Source organism: Peromyscus eremicus, chromosome 8b (assembly GCF_949786415.1).
Source record: "Peromyscus eremicus chromosome 8b, PerEre_H2_v1, whole genome shotgun sequence".
NCBI lineage: Eukaryota > Metazoa > Chordata > Mammalia > Rodentia > Cricetidae > Peromyscus > Peromyscus eremicus.
Window position 1 is genome coordinate 26,533,117 of NC_081424.1, and position 21,251 is coordinate 26,554,367.

Below are 21,251 nucleotides of genomic sequence, written 5' to 3' on the forward strand. Positions count from 1 at the left end.
TTCCCCCAGGGGGAAAAAAAAAAAGAGGAACTGGCTTGTGCTTGTCACCTGGCCTGGGGCTCAGGGGAGCCAGGGTGTCTTCTCCCAGGGTCTGACTGGCTCTGGGCTTGTGCTGCTGCCTTCTGCTGCCTCTCCATGGACCACACTTGGCTGCTGGAAGGATCCAAGGCTGGCTGAACAATCTCCATCCCTAGGGAAAATTGCCCACTCTTAGGACACGCTCAATCCTTTTCACTTACACCACACGATTTCCATGTCCATTCATTGATGCCTGTTACTCCTAGCGCTTTTGGGGTCCAACAGCAAACGGTATGTACCTGCCCCCATCACCCATCTAAGAATAGTGTGTAGTTCAGCATAGGACCTTCAGTTGCATTGTCTTCTGCAGGCTTTCTTGTCTACCATGTTAGGGAAGAGGCTGTGAGGTTTCCCATCCCACAGAATCTACTTTGAGTAGCAATTGTCGTAGTGGGAATCGCTGGTATTTCCCTGTTATAAACCCCTTTGGTAAACTGCTGTTCAGACTTTAGGGACTTAGAAAAATTATAAGCACGTTTGGCTTTCTGTAAGTTTTTCCCCTGGGAACCCCAGCTCAACACAAATACTGCCATATTTGCTCTTGACCTGGACACAACCTATCATCTGCTCTGTTTTTCCTAATCCATCTTGACTGGTGTAGCACTTATGACAGCCTAAGTCACTAAGACCCCTCAGAGTCTCTTACATCATAAAGATCAGATATACTGTGGGGTTCCGCAAAGCCACACACAGTCCAGTACCTCTGCTGGATTGACCTAATGTCTTACGTTCCAGTGAATACAGCCCTGTCTTGTTTAGTGAACTGGGCATGACACAGTACTTCTCTCACTCCCAGCTCGCTTACCATGTGCATCTCATTGCCACTGTCACTATTTGATTCTTCCCACAGGTTCCAAGGTTTGGATCCCAGGAGACACTGTTTAGTATTGGTGTGACATGTACTCTCAGTCTGACCCTTCCCACTCAGCTGTAAGAAATGGTGAGGCGGTGCCTCCATTTCATCTTCTTCATCCAGTTTACCAACCAAATGGGGGGCAACCATGAAAGATGCCAGCCATCTGCCCATAGCCCGTTACAATGCCCCCTTTTCTGGAAGACAGCCAAGCCGTGGTTAGATGTCTTATCAGCTTCTCCTGTACTGGGCTTTGGATCTCTCATGTTCCTCTTAGGTGACAAGTATTGCATTCCTTTTCCTAAAGTCCTGGTATGACACCCTCAGAACAAAGAAGTGATCTTGGTGAGGGAGCATTACCCGAACTGATCTGAGGTCTCCTGTGGGTCGTTGTGTGAACTTTTCTTTCCGAGGACATGAACAAATGTCTCTTTGTCCCAAACATGGTCCCAGCAGAACATAGGAACGTTCCATGAAAAGTCTAGCTTGGTAAAAACAATAATTTTAGTTAGGGTTATTTATGGAAATTAGGCAACTTATGTACCACTACACCACTGAATTAAAAACATCTCCCACAGCAGCTGTTAATTGTCTATATATCTTGGGGGTGGGGCCTCCTAAGCCCTCTACTCCACTAACCATTGCCTGTGAGTCTTGGGGAGATGTGGGGCCCTGTAAGCCCTCCCTCTGTGACAGAAGGTTTATTGGTCCAGTCTTGTGCCAGCTGCTGACAGGTGAAGAGGCCATGGCACATTGTGCCCACAGGACAGTGTTTCCTAATGTGAGAGTCACAGCTTCTGTGATTTCTAGAGGGTGGTAGGCATGCGTCATGCTGAGGACAGCTTTCACAGCGTTTCACTTAAGTGAAATTCGAGGGTTTAAGCTGAATGTATTTCTGAAGACCTTAAAAAGCAGCCACAGCGTATTTCTTCAGTGACTTTTGTATTCTACTAATTTAAACAAGGAAAAATGTCCTAATACTTATAACTATAGGGATGTAGACAAAGGGCTAGGTATGAAGGCATCTGAGGCAGGAGGATCTCAAGTTCAAAGCCAGCCTGGACTAAATAGTGAGTTTTAAGTCATGCTGGGATACCTGGGTGTAAAGCTGTATCAATTTCTTCTCTTTTGTTTTGTTTTTTTAAATTGAAAAAAATATTTAGACAATATATTCAGATTACTGTTTTCCCTTCCCGAACTCCTCCCAGATCTTCCAGATCTTCCCCAGTCCCCATCCCTACAACTCCATACTCTTTCTTTCTCTCTTTGGAAAATAAACAGACAAACAAACCATCATTTAAAAAACAAGAAAAAAAAAAAACCACAGGAAACACACACAAAGTCCACAAAACACAAAATTGGAAAGCATAGTATACATATAAAGGGCCAGTAAGAAAAAAGTGCTCACACAAAGCTGAAAATGTGATATATTTACGCAGCAGAATACTATTCAGCTGTTAAACAAAATTTTGAAATTTGCAAGTATATGGATAGAGCTAGAAAATGTTATCCTGAGTGAGGTAACTCAAACCCCAAAAGATAAATAGTTCATGTTTTCTCTTACATGTGGATGTTAGCTTTTAATCACTCGATAGGCACGCTACAAACTGTATAATCACAGAGTTAGGTGTAGAGTAAGAGACTAGGGCACTGGTTCTCAACCTGTGGGGAATTGAATGGCGCTTTACAGGAGTCGCCTAAGAGCATTGGCAAACACAGATATTTATATTATAGTTCATAACAGTAGCAAAGTTACGGTTATAAAGTAGCAATGAAAATAAGTGTATGATTGGGAGTCACCACAGCACAGGGAACTGTATTAAAGGGTGCCGCATTAGAAGGTGGAGAACCCCTGGGCTAGGGGGGAAGGTATGGGTTGGGGGGTATCTCTCCAGCGGGGGAAACAGAATATACAGACAGGGAAGGGGGAATTGGAGCAGGAGGGTTAAATGGGGAGGGGGTTGGAAGAAAGGAGGCAAGGGAGGGATTATAGGGAGGGCCAGCTAACACTGAGGGCCGTCTGAGGGGACATGGTAAACCTACTACTGAAGAAGCTTATATTGTTTGCATACATAGAAGAAGTCTAAATAGTCACCCAATAACAGGGGACTATACCCCAACTAGACGTCTGTTGACATCAAGTGAAGCCTCCAGTGCCAGGAGTGGGATACCTCTAGTTGTTCATTTGCTTCTGTCGTAGACATTTCACTGAGGCACAGATTTCTCCCAGCTGTGTGACTAGCACAAGTGGGAAGAGCACTGTGAGTTTACTGTCTATATTGATCTGTACCTGAGTTATTTCCAGAGCCTCTGATGCTCAGGACTCAGTCTTATCATCTCTTCACTACACTCTGATATTTGTGGGTTTAGTACTCATCAGCTTCTACTGCCTGAAAATGACGCTGAACACGTTTGGTCTGTCTTCCGAAGCAGAAGTGTGTTTGATGTCCTCAGACCTGCAAAGCTCCTGAGCGAGTGCACTTGTTTGCTCAGGTTCCACATGTCCTAGAGCTTTGTTATCCACTTTCATTTTGCCAGCTAACTCTGAAACTGGCTAGAAGCTTCCATTGTGAAAAGACAAAATCCAGCTGCTCCTCTTAGTGATGACCGTGATGGCAGGGCCAGCACGATGATTCAGTGGATTAGGGAGCTTGCTGCATAGGCCTGGTGATTGAAGTTTGACCCCAGAACCCATGTGGTAGGAGAAGATTCACTGCAGCCCTGGGCTGCCTTGTGGCATCCTGGGAAACCCACACGTAGGTGACACACATACACATTTGTGCACTCTCACAAACGTTAATAAATGATGGCCAAGAAGCCCAATAACACGTCTCAAATGAAGATTTTGGGACGTTTATGGTGGTTCATATTATTGAAGAGAACGTGTTTTTCGACTTTATCTAGGAAACAGGAAAGAATGATTCCTTAAACGGTTCAGAATGTCCAGTAAATTCACAGTTTGTTTTTCAAATGGCAGGTGAGATTGATAACATTTAGAAAGAAAATAAAACATGAAATTTTACAAAAAATTGAGTGATAATGACAATTGATTCATGAAAAAGCTGGGGACTTATGTGTACAACTATTTTGTAAAAAGTTGGAATGTAATTTGTATTCGTGCAATTCCCACTCGACACTTCTCTCTCCTGTGGTTTAGTATTTCCACAAAGTAGTGCAACTACCCCTACTATAAACGACACCCCCACTGTAAACATTTTCATTGTTCCCCGAAGAAACCCGCTGTGAACCACCCCTCCTGCCTTTGGTAACCACTGGTCTAAATCTGTGTGGATTTGCCGATTTGAGCTGATTTCAGTTTTAAATAGATAACAAATCATAGGGTAATAGTAGTAAAAACAGAATCAGGTATTGTTTTAATTGTGTAGGCAAAGTACAGATTTAACAGTTTGCAGACAGTCTACTGATATGAAACACACTTAATATATACCAAAGATGTTTCTAAGCTGCTACTTTAATTTTTCAGTGCAGTATAGCAAGTCGCATTTCTATTGTATTGGGTATGTTGAGTAATCTAGAAATGATTTAAAGAATACAGGAGATTATTGGAGTTATTGCATATTTCTCCTGGTTTGAATGACTCCTTGGATTATAGTATGGGAAAGGAGGTGTCGTACAACCAGTCTAAGATACAGAGGGGGACTGTAAGAGGCTAGTGATCAGTAATGTTGGTAGGCCAAAGAATGTTCCTTTATGGTTTAGAAAAAAATGTTTGCGTGCTTTTAAAACAAATGCTATGGTTTGTGCCTACCAGGCCCTACTCAAAAAAGAAAACTAGCTGCTGGCAACTTTGTTTAAGCAATGTTAGCATTCATGTCATAAATATTACTTAAAGTTATTTTTTAAATTTGGATTTTTTTTTGTTTTATAGTTATACAAGAGGCATAAGTATAAAGAGTTTGTATTTGTGCATGTTTAAGTGACATTTTAAAAACATGAGTCAGTGTCAATAGAGGTTTTTAAATTTCTTTAAAAAGTTAACATTCCTTACGTAGAAGGGACTGGAATATGAGACCAGCTTGAGTTACATAGTGAGAAATAGGCTCCTCCCATACAAAACAAGTGTACATTCTTCAGTATGACAGGCACTGTTTTAGACATTCATGGATTTTGCTGTATATAAGCTTAACTTCAAAGTTAAATTTTCTTTGTTTCCATTTTGAAATTTAGTCTCAGTCATGATGTGAAACATTTCCTCATAACATGAATATTTTCTGTGGAGATTCTGAATTTGATATGGACTTGTTTTATGAAGAAGTACATTGTTTCTGACTGTAGAGCAAGTATTAAAGACTTACTAGGTGAGGTAAACTGAAATGGTCACAAGTTTCCTAAGGAAGAGCAAAGAAAGACTTCAAGAGAATTCCTTCCCCTGATAGTGGACTGAAGTGCAGCATGACTATTGCTTGATGAGTGAGTGGTGAAGGTCTGGAGCATGTGATTGAGGCAGTGAGGGGGAGATAGTTGAAGGTCAGAGAGACATGAAGAGTCCCCAAGAGTGGTGGTCAGGGTGATGGTGACATGTTAGAACAGCTAGCTGGGTTCAAGGTTCTTAGTCAGTACCTCTCCCGTTTTGAGTCCGAGGTTTAGGATCACCCATGTAAACAAATGTGTGCAGAGACTAGAGAAAGACACAAAGGTCTGCAAAGGAAACTAAAGCCTGCAGCCAGTGTTCTGCAGGTACCCACACGTAGCGGGCCCTTCCTGCTGCTCCTCTTCACTCTGCTCCATCAGGGTTCCTCCGTCTCTAGTTTCCTCTGCTGGGCTCTTAACAGTGTGTTCACTGGCCTGCTTTCTAGGTCTCAGTCATCTCTGTTCATGTAGTAGTACATTGCCCTATAGCAACACTCCACACCACCACTCAGTGTCATAGCCTCAGTGTTACTTTCTAGTGAATGTGACCTAGGGACTAACACAGTCCCGAGTGTCCATTTGTAGTTATTTGAATTATTTTATAAATAACCTTAGCCTTATTTTCATATTTAATGGAGGTCTCAAGATGTCATTAACGTTTTTTTAGATGCTTCTTTTCACAGTGTAAAGTATATGCATGCTGTTGTAGAAATCTCCAGATGGTCACCCCTCTTGACGGTCGGGGTTGCTGTGGAGTGTACTTCTGTCTAATCTGCTTTTGTGGACCCTTTAGGGTGTAATCGTCATCTTGTAGTTCTGTGGTTTGTTTGGTATGCTTCATTAAAACATATGGTAGACTCTCCCCTCCTCCCTCCCTTCTCCCTTCATCTGTTTCCCTCCATCCGTTTCTCGCTGTCTGTCCTTCTGCCCTTCCCTTCAAGGGGTAAAGTATTGAACTACATTTTTGGTACCGGCACTTGTAAAATACTTTTAAAGTACAAGTAGATTACTTACGGATTGCATGGACACCGCACTTGGCATCACGGTGCCGGGTGCCTGCTGCCCATGTGATTGCTCCTAACGGTCAGCTTTCTGCTGTCTTCAGGTACACTGAAGAGATGGTGCCCTGGCACCCTTGCCTGAAGCTTATTAGCAACTGTGAGCAGAAGCTTTCCAGTCACACGGCAAGGCGCCTGATCACAATGGAAAAGGTGAAAGACTTTGAGGTATGCTGCCTACGTGTTTTTTTTTTTTTTTTTTTTTATAAATTCTGGGAGAATCAAAACTTGACCTTTCTAGATAGTTTTCCTGGAGTAGGCTTTGGAAATGTTAGTCTTGATTTTGACAATCTAGGTGAGTTTAGGAGGAAACGGGAGTTGAAGAAATTTGTGGCCTCTGGCTGTGGCAGGAGTAGGAGTGAGGGGTTTACTAGAAGAGTAAACGAAACTCTGACGCCCTGGGCTTCATTAATGTCCTGTTGCAGAAGCGGAGCTTCCCGACTGCAGACTCGAATGTCTGTATTTATCTACTAAGAATGTGTGTGTGTGTGTGTGTGTGTGTGTGTGTGTGCGCGCGCACACACATGTGCCATGGTGCATGTGTAGATGTCACAGGACACCTGAGGGAGCTGATCTCTCCCGCCATGTTGATTCCAGAGAGTCATCAGGCTTGGTGGCAAGCACCTTTTCCCGTTGAGCCACCTCAGCAGCCAAATTGCAAAGTTTAATCGAGACAATGATCCTCTATGTAAGGAAGCAAGGAAAATTTCCTCGTCTGTTAGAGTACGTGTCAGCAATCATATTCTCTCTCTCTCTCTCTCTCTCTCTCTCTCTCACACACACACACACACACACACACACACTATTTAAGTTTGAGAAACAAAAGCTTTAATAACATTTGTTACTTTGGATCCAGATTAGAAGTGATATGAGTAGTACCTCATTTAATGAAACTTCAGTAACATGGTGGGATGTCCTTTGTGCCGTCCTTTTCTGGACTGACAGGCTCCCAGATTCACTGGCTGTTTGGACAAGCCATGTCTGCACAGGGCAAGCAGAACAGGGTAGCTGTGTTGGACTGTTTTGTAAGGCCCATCTGCACTCTGCATTTAGTGATTATCATCTGATTTATACCTTATAGTCTTTCACAGTGGTGATTTATGCACTGCCTTTTGTGTCTGTCACTTTGCATCTTTCATCCCTTTCCCATTTGCTATCTCTCTTTAATTTAGATCCTTAGTGCCACATAATTAGTTTACCCTGACAGATCCTAATCTTTCTCCATATCTTGTTCATATCTGTTAAATAGATTTCCCTAAAATACTGTTTCCCTAAAATACTGTTCCCTAAAATATATGTTTCTTTATGCAAGAGTTTTTAGTTAATCATTTTTATTACTAGATAATGTTTAGAAGGTTTTCAGCATGGTATAAATTATCCTCAGTAATTAGACTCCAAAATCAAGACTGTTCAGGAAACTAAGCTATTTATCTAGATGAGTAGTTGGTGGTTAGCCACTAGATGTGTGGGTATTTCTGTGCTTGGGTGTGTAGATACATGTGGTATGATGAGAATGCATGGTAGTAGTTTAAGAAAAACGAATAGCCACCTGGTCATATTCCAGCCTCATCTCCACAATTCCTGTTCAGACAACAGATATCTTTGGAATGGACACGGTTTTCCAGTGTGCTTCTAAAGTTTATCTGTGTACTTACCTTTAAAAAGGGATATCAATACTAAACCATTATTTTATAGTAACAGCTTGTCTTTCTTCAAATGGTATTACACATTTTGTACTGGATAGTTTGCCGCATTAGAGTTCCTTGTGGAAATCAAATCCTGTCCCATGTATGATGATTTACCATTAGTTGTTTAGAGCATTGCAGATTCAGAAATCTCAGGAGTAGTTTCCATATTTATTGGCCCAGTGACAACCTTCAAAACCGTCAGTGTTGAATCCAGCAGAAGCCCTGTTACCCTACTGTCCACTGCAGTGGATGAATCCGTCCTGGCCACTCCTCCTCGAAACCCACTGTCTGATGATGGTGATGTGTTGAAGACTGATTCCATGTACCAGCTAAACTTTCTGTTTCCCCAGGGTTGCTTGTACTGTTTTCGGGACTCTTTATTCCAGGTGGAAAGAGTATGGTAATTATGCAATCTAGCTAAATACCCATTAGACGAGTGAAACGTGAGTGTAACAATGGAGTTAATATTTCTATAACAAATAACATGAGTGCTTTAAAAGACAAGATAAAGTCTGCTGCTCAGACAGATTTGAGAACTTAGCTCAGTGGATAAGGACACTTGCCACAAAATCTGATGACCTGAGTTTGATTCCTAGAACCCATATGGAAGAAGAGAACCAACTTTCACAAGATGTCCTCTGATTTGTGACACATGCACCCACTCCCAATAAAATAAGTAAATGAATGTGGCTTTTAAAAATATATACATAAAGGAAGACTTAAGTTGGGAATAGAAAAATGATCACAGTTCAAGATTCTGGACTCAGGTTGCTTTGTAAGACACGAAGTTCTTGGTTTACTTGATGCAAGACAGAACTGGGACTCTATAGGTGTGAATCCATAAAGGCTGGCGGGGAGGAAGTTAGTCCCTAATGCTAACCATTCTCAATTTACTAGGACATCCTAGGCTGGTTGTCGTTAGAGCCACCCCCCTTGTCCAGTCATGCTGTCTTATGTATGTGTATGTTTCTCTTTTGCTGTGTTAAGGGAAGTGAGGTGTTGGATCATTCAATAATAGTTTTACTATAGATTATCGCATTTCATATAATTGTGAGTTAGTAGTGATAATAGTAGCAGATGTGTTATGTGCCAGGACAGTAGAGGTAGTTATACAAAACAGCAATATTACCTGTAGATGTTATAGTTTTAGTTCTTGTTACCAAAAAGCTAAGTATGTGACATTAGCTTCCTTCGTGACATTGCCTACATAAATAGCAGTTCTGCATAAACTGTGTTCCAAAGAATTACCCAGATATGAAGAAGGTTCTTACCGTTTCTATTTTTAAAGAAATTGAAACAAACAATAAACTAGGGTCCTGTGTGAGCTAATTTTGTATATGCTTTCTCCCAAGTTGAGTTTAAGAAAGTCTGTTTTTCTTCCAAATTTATAATTCTGTAAGCAAATTTATTTCAAAGTCAAAGGAAAATGGGCTTTTGAGAGTTCTTACTGTGTATTAAAATGATAAGTAAGCTCACTCTCCTTTGGTGTTTTCAACCTGTGAAAACAGGACTGCTTCTGGCTTGGCTTCCTGTTTTCATTTGACTTTTGTTCTTGTTTGAAACAGGGGTGTGTGTGTGTGTGTGTGTGTGTGTGTGTGTGTGTGTGTGTGTGTGTGTTCCTGTTTTCATTTGACTTTTGTTCTTGTTTGAAACGGGTGTGTGTGTGTGTGTGTGTGTGTGTGTGTGTGTGTGTGTGTGTGTGTGTATTGAGACAATGTCTCACTGTACGTACAGTCCCGCCGTTCTGGAGGAGTCTGGCCTCTGATTCAGAGGTGTGCCTGCGTCTGTCCAGGTGTTGTCCCACCACGCCTGGCTGAAACTGAGGTTTTTTTTTTCTTATTTTAATAAGGAAAAGCCTCCTCCTAATGGTCAGATTAGTGTGGGCTCACATTAGTAAGTCTTAACTAGAGTGGGCTTAACTGTGAATGTCTTGTAATGCAATCCTCTGTCCTGTTTGTCTTTAATTCATTGCTTCACTTCCGCCTTCCGTTTCCTGTGAGGAGTGTCCGCAGCTACAACAGGATCATCGCAGCCCTTCCTAACACAGGCGGACGCAGACTTGTCAAACAGTTCTCACATGTCTGACAGATTGTTCGCAGACTTGTTCAGTGCTGTTGGCTTTGGCAGTGGATGAATATTAATTTTAGATTTTTGTACTTCCATGTACTATGACCTTTGCTTTTGACATGTCCATTGTTAGGTCTGACTTCAGTTTAAAGTTAGGCTTGCTTGAGACATTGTTAAAGTGTTCTCCCACCGTTTAAAATGTACAAATAAGTCATAAAAACTGTCGAGTGAGTATGGATATTTGTATATTTACATCATTGGCTATAGTTTTGGACTTGTTTATTTTGTGTGAGTAGTGAAGAAGCTCTTGATAACTATGTCAGTGTTATGAAGATGCCTGATAAAAAGATCTGGGTTTTGTTGTTGTTATCCTTCATTGAAATAGTCTAGAAACTAAATGAATTAAGTGCCGTGTTTTCTCAGTGCTTGTTTATAAACGCTCTTATCCATCTGAGTTTATGTCGCCATTTCAGAGATGAAGAGCCTTCCTCTAGCCCCCTGATGACCAAGTGGTGAACAGCAGAGTTGAAAACAAAACTTGTCTTTGTCCTTGAAATTTGACCCTTTTCCTACATCACACTGTCTTCTACCTGGATGTCGTTCCCCCTTTTAGAGTGGGTTCAGATACAAGGTCTGGGTATGCTGCTTAGTGACAGGCTGCTTGCCTAGCAGATGCCAGACCTGAGGGTCAGTTCCCACTACCACAAAATAAATAGGCAGCAAGTGTTCTCAAGCACCGAATTCCTAGCCTCTTCTAAACAGACTCTTAATTTCCCAGTGAGTTGTAGCCAGTATGCTCAGGGTGCTCTGACAGGGTATAATGCGTTTTGCTAGGGTTAATTTTCCTCTTCTTATTGACACATAGTTAATGGTACCGTGTATAGTTGTGATAACTCTCTGAAACATTTTTCTTAGGAAATTTATTGAATAAAAATATTTGATCTCCAAAAAATAAAAGCATTCTAATCTTCAGAAATCTCTAGATTAGAACAGATCGTATACAGTGGTTATGCATTCAGTGCAAGCTACCCAAAAGCAGTGTCCTCTCAATGGCTTCTGCCAGAGCCTACTAGAACCAGATGAAATAATACCTAGAGTAGCTACTTCACAGATTTTTCTTCATCTTTTTTCTTTAAAAGATTTATTTTCATGTATGTATTTGTGTATACATGCATACATGCATCTGTGTGTGTGCATGCGTGTCTGTGTTTGTATGCCATGTATGTACTGGTGTCCATGGGGACCAGAAGAGGGCATCGGACCCTTAGAGCTGGAGTTACAGGCAGTTGTGAGTGACCCAGTGTGAGTGCTGGGAACAGAACTCTAGTCAGAACTCAGCAAGGAAATCCGTTCTTTTAACCATGGAGCCACATGTCTCCAGAGTCTTGAGATTAAAACAACAACAAAAAACCCATGCAATCCTGTTCTGACCTATGCAGGAGCCGGAGTCTCACGTTCCTTTGAATTTGCCCCTAAGCAAAACAGTTTTGCCTGGGTTTGGTCTTTTTTTTTTTTTTTTATACACATATACATCTTACTAATTTTTCTTTTAATTGATTGTGGAAATATTAAAAAGTCACTCAGGATCAATATTGTTTCAGAATTAGAGTTGAAAGTGTTTATATACAGAAACATGCCTTTGTATGTTATTCATCCTTTGCTCTTTAATAAGATAAAAGATTCTTGTTAGTTCTAATTAAATATAACATGTAGTATTTAATTAATTGATGTTAAACTTTTATCTTGTGTGTTGGCTGTTTTAATATTTGACATTCAGTTTTGCATTTCCACATACACATGGAAAGCACTCATACTTCTGTATTATCATGCTGAGCATGAATGTCCACAGTGTTCATTTTATACTTAGGAAGAAATTATGTGCTGAGTGTTAAATGCCCAAAGTTCATTTATTAATGATCAGTCCTTTTGAGACTCTAGATAAAATTTTAATATAATTTCCTATGAAATTAGGCAACTTAATATCTTGAAGATAGTTTTATAAGGAACTGAATAAATGTGACTACATAACTTAGGGATAAAGATTTCACCTTTACTATGTTCCCATTAAGAATAACACTACAGATTTCATGGTATTAGATACCAGACTTTTGACCTGCTTGTCCTTGGTTTGGAAATGGCCTCGTGCTGTTTATAGTTGTATAACTCGAGCACAAGTGGTTTCTATGGCTACTGTCCAGTACCAGATGTAGAACAGTGGAAAGCTTTGATAAGGAGAGCAGGATTTTTAAACAAAAGCCGGACATGGGTAATTACCCTGCAGCTGACCTGAGGTCCATTATATTCAGTACTGTCGTTCACATTTCTTCACTCTTTGCTGCTTTTCCCTTCCATCTCTTTGCCTTCTTCCTCACACTTGATTAAGAATCTCTTCAGCACTTGACTCTTTTTCTCCAGCCTGTTGTCTTTGCTGACAAAGTGAGATGGGCACTCGAGTTTGGTGGCATTTACTGTGGTGACGGCACTACTGGTTTTCGTTTATCCTGGAGTGAGTTTTATAAGTCATCTGTATTCAAGGATTTGCCGTGAAACTGCTGCTTTGTATAAACTCCTGTCACTTTGGGAATGTCAGTGACTTAATACTAGTGAGGTAGAAGAAGTTATTATCTCACTGTCAGGAACTGTCACTTACTAAAAGACAGCTTAAACCTGACCTGCAGTTAAAATAGACGCCATTTGGTTTTCTGTTAAGTGGCTTTAGCATCCTGTAAGCTTTTCTCCTGGATAGGGAGCTCCCCGAGTCTGTAGATCAAGCAGTGTATAGGTTAATTGCTGCCCTTCGGTATCTAACTGATGATTCGGAGATTCTGTAAAATTAGCTCTGAGCAGTGAGACGCAGCGTGAAGCAGAACGTTGTCTCTGGTGGGTGTGGGTCGTCAGTGGTGAGGGAGAAGAGGCTTCAGAGTTAAGTACGCAGGAGCCACGGAGGACATGTGTCCAGTGTGGGGAGGAAGTGGAGGACGTTTGTACCCGATGACTGAGTTTTTGCTGAGAGAGTAAACATAATGGCAATATTTGAGTACAGTGAAATTCTGGAGTAGGTGCTATAAGAAAAGAGGAAGTTGTCACTGAATATGTCTTACATTCATTGACCTTTCCTATTTTTGTATGCTTTCTTTCCCAACTTGAATATATGCTCTCGCACAGGAAGGCTTTGCATTTTGCATCAACCCACATTCGTGGGGCCTTATTTGTCAAGTATTGAGGTTAAGTAGACCAGGCTTAGTCCTTCTCCGTAAAGAGCCTGTTCTTAGTAGAAAGTCACCAAAAAGGGTTCCAGCTGAAGGTGATGGGTTGCAGTGTTGTGTGAGAGAGAGGTGCTGCATGAACACAAAGCATTTGTCTGAGGAGGCCAGAGGTGTGGCCCCTGGGTAGGTAGGTGTCATTTTAACTAAGACAGGGATGAGAAGGGCTGTGGGATTTGCCGGGCACTCTGATACTTCAGCTTCAGTGGAGTGCTGGGCATCTGGGAGAGAAACAGCCGGAGACGACCTGAAGAAGCCGAGCTGGCCTCGTACTCCAGGTCCAGGTTTATCCTGTCAGTGGTGACTAGCCGGCGAAGGATGTTTGTTGGTCGAGTGGCGGAAGAGTATGTATGCTTCATGCAGGGTGCCTTAGCTTCAGTACATAGGTAGCTCTGAGTTGTGGGATGATAAGCCGATGTTCTGAGGAGGCTCCAGACATAGCTGCGAAGATGAGCCGTGAATCCGAAGTGGTGGGATGTGAAACTACAGAGGATGCGAATGAATGAAGAGAAGACAGACAGAGTGTGATTTGGTGATTGGATAATTGGTGTGAAGGCAGTGGAGTTAAGGAAGACTTCTGACAACTCTAGATTGGGGCGATTGAGTAGCTGTTTTCCTGTGTATATTTATGTCCCCCTTTTTCTTCTTTCTCCTAAGATCCATACAGGGTAAGGTGGCACTTCCCTCGTTTATTCTCCCAACTGCCCTCTGTACTTCTGCACAGTTTCATTCCACTTCATTTCCGCAACAGTGGCCAGAATAGTTTTCAGAAAGGGAATAGATATGGAAGTCTAGTCTTCAAAGTTGTATTGATGACTCTGAGAAGTTCGGAATACAATTACAGATTCTTAGATAACATCGAGACGACCCTGATCGCTCCTGGCACCGTCTCTAGGTGCCACCGGTGCCACTTCATCTGTGTACAAGAAGCCTTAACCTTCAGCCTCCTTTCAGGTTCCAAAATGGACTCACCTTTCTGTCTTCAGTCTCTGTATCGATCCTGTCTGTTGGGTGTTTCCTCCTCTCTCTGTGAGAAGGTTTACTTCTGTTCTGCAGCTCTGGGATAAGTGCCCTTTCCTTAGAGAAGGCAATCCTGTCCTTCCCTTTCACCTCTTTATATTCCATAGTTGCTGTTTCATCCCACCATTTACTACCAGTGTGTAAGTGTGTGTCTGGGGGTACGGCATTTTACGTCTTGCTCCCTCCAGGGTCTGTGAACTCGGACAACTCCATTCTTTCCCTCACCATAGGCGAGTGTATATGGGACAAACAGTCACTGTCCAGTGACTGGATCCCCTCATCTAAAATAAAACAGTCATACTGAACAATATTAAAGCCAGTTTAAGGAAGAGTAGGAACAGGTAATTAGAGCTAGCCAGATGTTTCCAGTTTAAATAATAATAAACCAACTTTTACCATTACTTTACTCTTTAAAAGTCACTGGGACACCATTTTAATCCCATAATATCTTGTAGGCTTTATTTTCCATGTGAAATAACCAAAAAGCAGGTGAGCTGGGAAACTGAACACCTTTCCTTATTGGGGGGAGGCGACAGAGGAGAGTGACAGAGTTCTGAGGGAAGGGGGCAATCAGGAAAACAGTTTTCCTGAACAGGCTTCTCAGTGAAGACGCTTTAGTTCCTTTTCAGTCTGAACAATGGGCCGTATTTTTGGGGATACATTATTAAAAATACATTCTTTATAGTCCAGAGTGTCATTAGTTCCACTTGAAATGGCTGTTTCAAGTGTTCCTGCAGGACATGCAGTTGTTTCTTTTCTGGATAATGTATTCTCCCTTAAATTCATCTACAAACTTACAAGTGGCTGAAGCACTTTCCTTTTAATACCCTTTGAAGTCCTTCTAATGCTGCATTTTAGGTAGAGTTAAGTTGTACACAATTTTAAATAGAATTCTCTAGGTGTAATGATGCATGGCTATAATCCGGAGATTATTCTGGAGGCAAAGACATGAAGAGAGAGATTTCAAGGACAGTCTGGGCTGTAAATAGTGACACTCTGCCTCAGAACTGAAAACAATACAACCCACATGATTAACCTGACCATAGGCTACTTTGTGAACTTTTCAGTTCTCGTTCCACACAGTGACTTGCAGTTCTCGGTTTGCACACAGATGATGGTGCCACCTTAGACTCTGAAGTGCATGCCTATTTTCCTGTGTCTGCATCCTTTATGGGTGAAATGATTGCACAGATGATAATGCCATGTAAGTAACAAGGTTGCCCTGGACATAGGAGAGTTGTATGACTGTAGGTGTTCTGAACAGTCAAGTCCTGCAAACAGCACATGAAGCAGAGTGCTCCTGGTTGTCAGGGGTACAGTCTTCTTAGCTGGAAACGGCTTCAGTCCACATCAGGAAATCCATGAAGAAGGGCTGTCTACATCAGCCAGCAGAGGGTGGTGTACACATAAGAGTCAGCCACTGGCCTGTGCGGCTCCTTTGGCAAGTGTTAGAATTCCTAGATGGCTTATGTTTAGAATTAGCAGTACTGATAGCCCAGCGGTAAAGGGTTCTGTCTAAAGTGGAGCTCTGAAGTGTGTGCTACCATAACGTTGCTGTTTCAGGAGGAATGGCCTCTAAATGTCAAACTCCATTTGAAAGGACCCACTAATCTACCATGTGGGAAATTGACTCAGTCATCTCTGTGTTCGTATAACTTGGAGCTTTTAAGAAGGACAGAAGTATAATGAAAAAAGCATGAGCTTTTGATGTCTGACTCAGGCTGCAGTCTGGCGGTACTGTGTTCCAGCTGTATGGCTTGTGGCAGATTGTTAAAGCTCTTTCAATCTCTCTTTCTCCATCTCCAGAATGTAGATGAAAAGAATGCAGAAAATTAAATAATTACCTTAGACAAGACTCGGTTGATAACAAATACGTAGTAGTTCTCTTTTGAACGAGCTTGTCTATGTCTTGTAACATTTACAGTTGCTGACTGTGTTTGAACGGTGAGAGGTCTGAGAGCTGCTGGGTTCTGTGTTTCCTGCTGACACTTAGCTCCTGGCTAAGAAGCGGCAGCAGACAGTAGTGAAATCAGACAGAACGCGTGGTTCATTCTGTCTGATTGCTGCTCTCACCCATGGCACTGTCACCACCGCATTGGGCAGGTCTCTCCTTTCCTCTTCGCCACCACAGTTTTCACTGGGGGGGGGGGGGGTTCCTATGTGCTTTTTTTTAAAACTTCATATGCATGCAGTATTTCATGTTTATTAAAAATGTACAGGATTGAGGTTCTGTGATATATAAATGGCACCATGATTGATAGCTGTAGACAGGTTTGGAACTGTTAGAAAAACCAAGTCAAACACCATGCATGCTTGAGTAAATGAGGAAGCCCAAGGACTGTTGCTTCTGGATACTCTTCTTTCAAAGAAACATGTTGGCCTTCAAGATACTGAGTTTAAAAAAAAAACAAAAACAAAAAAACAAGGGGAAAAAAAAAAAAACAAAAACAAGACAGCAAAACAAAACTTCCAGATATTCTTGATGGAAATGGGCAGAGAAAGTGAATAGAGAAGAGTAGTGAACAATGATGGAAAGTATCTTCTCAAGTGTGAGTTTGGTTAAAGGGAACTCAAGCTAGATGGGCGAGGAGAGAAAGAGGAAACAAAAATAGAATTTGCTGTTTGTTTTGAATTGTGGTGATGTCATTTGATGTGGCATTTCTATGTATGTGGTGATAGATGTTCCGTGAGGAACATTTTTCAGTTAGGGTGTTTCCACATAGGTGGAAACTTCAGCCACAGTCCCTGAACCGTCTGGCTTAGCTCAAAGCAAGACCTAACTGCTGCCAGATTCTGGGCTGCTCAGGGGGTTTGGAGCTTTGGGGCTCCAGGAGGTTCTGCAGTGTTCTGCTTCACAGTCTGGGGGGATAGTTGATCTTGAAAGTGGTCCTTTGAGCACGGGACTCATCCACTTACCGGACACAGATTCCTGGATATGAAGAGAATGAGGCTTTTCCCCGAGCAGTTGCATTTCAGTGGCTAATGGTCCTAGACCAACTTTCGTATGTCTTTGCTGCCTTGTCTCTGTGGCACTGAGGAAAATACAATCTTTTAGGCTTTATTTTGCCCTTACTGCGCAGACTCCCATTTTTTTTTTTTTTTTTGATTTTGTTTTGTTCTTGTTCTTGTTTCCTTATGAGCTCATATTGATTGTTCAAAATCGTGGTGTGACATTTTCATCTGTGCCTATACTGCACTTTGGTATTTTCTCATTCTGTATCGCTGGTTCGTCTTATTCATCTCTTTTAGTTCAATGGTAATTTACTTGCCAAACTATCTCTTTGGTCTATAAAGGAAGCCTGTTTCCCACAGTGCTTGACTTTTGTCTTCTCCCTCCTTGATGAAGTCATGTTAGAAGCTTGGGCCAGAGAGATATGCTACCTGGCTCTGTGGCATTGTGCTGTACCTAATCCTCCTCACTGGGGGAGGGTACTCCATGAAGTTATGTGGGATGCTTTGAGAGGTTATATGTGGCATGTGTATATATGTGTGTGTGTGTGTGTGTGTGTGTGTGTGTGTGTGTGTGTGTGTGTGTGTGTGTTATATAGGAGCCATAAGGAGAATAGCGGACAGAAAGGCAGGGCTGGGAGGGACTTGTTGCTGCTGTACTGATACTTGTGCCAGAGAACAAAGCAAGATGTCATTCAGCAAAGTGATGTGTAAATGTAAACTAAACTCCCAAAAGTCCATGTATAATTGAATAGGAATTTAAAGAAATACATAGGACATCGGACTTTATTTTTACTTAGGTTTGTTTCATAACTTGAAATCATTTGTGAAATTGAGTGAGAAGCTAATGTTTCATGGTTTCCATCAGTCTTCTCTCATCTAAACTGGAATGCTGGGTCGTTCTGACCCAGATTGACTTTTCCAGTGCCCGGTGACTATCTGTCTGAGTACCAGTCCTTGTTTGTCTGTGAAGTCTCCATCTTCTCCCTGTATCTGTACCTCCTGTGTTGGAATCCTTTGTTGCACTAATGGTGTGGATATAGTGTGGAGCTTTGTGTGATTTTACGACATCACACAACTGCCAGAGTGCCTTGGTCCATACCTTTCTCCTTGAGTAGAAACTTCTTTGGTATTAGCCCTAGCCCCGATGATTTCAATGTGTGTTAAACCAGAAATGACAAGATAGTTGTAGTCTGACCATGTTCTCTGGAATTTTCTCTCTGCCCTGAGTGATGACATGGTCTCTTCCGTGCAGAGCTCTGAGAATCCGGTGAGGTGAAGTGAAGCTGCTTTGAATTCCCAAGTGTGATGCAGATGTAGACTGTGTGTTCTCACAGGAAAGCCAAGCAAATGGACCTTGGAGTGTGGCTTTGCTTAGAGTTATGACTGCCATGGTTAAAGGCTAACTGAAGAAATAACTGACATGTCTTTATATTTTGTATTTTCTATCCTATCAGAACCGGGACCAGTATTCACACCTGCTGAGTGACCATTTTCTGCCATACCAAGGTCATAATTCCTTTCGTGAGAAATATTTTAGTGGTGTAACAAAAAGAATTGCCAAGGAAGAAAAATCTAGCCAAGAGTGAAAATATGATGTTGACAATCAAGAAAGAATAAGCATTTTATAGAAGAGACTTTTGGAAATGAATTTGTGTGTATGATCTAGAAAATCCTGTGCTGTTTTATATAAATAACTGCTATGAATCAAAACTGAATAATTTCAGAATGATCTTTGTTTTAGAGACTATTTTGATGGGCCTTTTGGACCTTGTTAAGTTTCAGGGACTGATATATATATAGATGAACTCGGTGTTTATATTTTTTACAAAGAAAATATTGTTAACTTTTTAGCCATATCTGCCAGATATATAGTAGGCAATTAATAGTGCTTTAGAATATTTTCATTTTGTAAATTTGCTTGGTTTGGTTTTTAGTTGTAACTGTTTTTCTTTGCTACCAATAAACTTTACTGAGAATTTCTAAAAATTGTGTGGTACTCAGTATTTCTCGTCTCATCTCACGGAGAGCTTTGAGGAAAATGAATGTTTAACCATCAGTCCCATACAGGTCATAACAACAGTGGCCGTGCTGCTGGGAGGCAGGCTAAGGCCTGAGAACTGCAGAGATTCCAACCCCAACACCTCCAAGAGCCTGTGCATCTGAATTTGCTCTTGCATTCCTAAAACTTGACTGTTGTTCAAGTTAACTAACTACCCCCAATTTTTGGTGTAGAAAGTAACTGATGGTTAAATTCAGGAACAACAGCTCAAGTCCCTGATGACCCCCTAGTGGTATGAAGCCTAATCAGTACTCTGTGAAACAGAAGCTGTATTTTTCTTGAAGGGGAAACTTTGCTGAGTCTACATTGTGTCCATCATAGAAATATCTTCTTTGAAAACCACTGTACCCATTAATTCTGGATGCTAATGGCTTTGCTTTTGGTGGTCAAATGTACCTCAGCGGGGCAGCAGTAAATGGATACTTTCTGTCTAACCAGAGCCTATTTTTATTTGTGTTATTATTATTATTATTATTCTTTTACTGTGACTGCTGAGTTTTATGAACTCACAATATTAACTTACATGGCTTAGGAGCTGCAAAAGACCAATGCTACTGAGTGGGGTCAGGCGTTCCGCTGTGGTCCTGTCTTGTCATGCGTGCAGCGCTGGATTTCAGCACGTCTAAAACCTTTCCTGATTGTTTTGTTTGGGTTTCTGGATGTTATTTGTGGTACACTGGGGAAAATTTAAAAGTACTCAAGGATGATTTATTTGCAGTATTTCTGTTATACACCATCTTATTTTTAAGTTTTTGAGGTTATGTGGGGGATGGGTATGAAACTGTGTAGCTGACGCAGTTGGAATATGAGATTTTTAGTTTAACCCCTTTTTGTGGATTGTCTCAAACTTCATTCAAATAAGTTCTAGAAATTCACATTAATTTTAGTCACTTTGTCCTTAAAAATTAACTCATAGTAAAAAAAAAAAAAACCAACAAATTATTTCCGTTACTATTAATTGAAGTCCTCTGGACATCAATTCTTCGAACTGTGAGGTTTCTTTTCATATTTATTAGTACGTTCAGCTTCCTATTCCTGAAGTGTCAAAGTTTAAGCATGTGTAGTTGCTTTAAAATTGCAACTCATAAGTGATGGAGACACTTGATAACTTCCAATCAATTTTGATTTTAGGATATAGGTCTTAAGTGGTCTCCCTCTTTTATAAAATTTTATTTATTTATTATCATTGTTATTATTATTAATGTGTGTGTGTGTGTGTGTGTGTGTGTGAGAGAGAGAGAGAGAGAGAGAGAGAGAGAGAGAGAGAGAGAGAGAGAGAGAGAGAGAGAGAGAGAGAAAGAAAGAAAGAGAGAAAGAGAGAGAGAAGAGGACCACTCTAGGGACTCTACAGATTCTGGAGATTGGGGATTGAACTTAGGTTGTTGGATCTGGGCACAAAGTGCTTTTACCTACTGAGCCATCTTGCTGACCCGCAAGAGTTCTTATTCTAAAAATAAAGCCTCTATTTGCTGTAAGTTACAGATCATTTTGTTTGGTAGGTACCCTTTCCTCGTGTGTTTTCCGGTAGGACTATCTCCTAAAAAGATGCCAGTGTTCACAAAAACCTATAGTTTGAATTTGCAGTATGTTCTGGAAGGGAATTGTAGGTGGTCTGTGGACTGGCCTACTTCATGTTTATAATATGACAAAGTATGTAATTTTGTTTCTGGCATATATTAAATAGCCATAAAATCCAGATGGTTACCTCAGTGGTGCCTCATCAGAAACACCTCCTTCCTGTCCATTTCGTTGAGTAATTTTTTTTTTTTCCTGTGATAGCTGTGGGGAAATCGTGGAGTAGGTGGTCTTGGGTTTGTTTAGCCAAAGTGGCTAGAAGATTTT

At 41.2% G+C, this 21,251-nt stretch overlaps 1 protein-coding gene across 2 annotated transcripts in view; it reads left to right on the forward strand.

Annotated features, from left to right (window-relative positions):
• Trmt11 (tRNA methyltransferase 11 homolog) overlaps nucleotides 1-19,336 on the forward strand; it is a 49,872-nt gene extending 30,536 nt beyond the window's left edge. For both annotated transcript variants that reach the window (XM_059272605.1, XM_059272606.1), the window contains 2 exons: nucleotides 6,408-6,528; nucleotides 18,805-19,336. In XM_059272605.1, coding sequence (XP_059128588.1) covers nucleotides 6,408-6,528; nucleotides 18,805-18,936 — 253 coding nt within the window. In that variant the 3' untranslated portion in view covers nucleotides 18,937-19,336. The remainder of the gene's footprint in view (nucleotides 1-6,407; nucleotides 6,529-18,804) is intronic.
• Nucleotides 19,337-21,251: the final 1,915 nt, after the last annotated feature.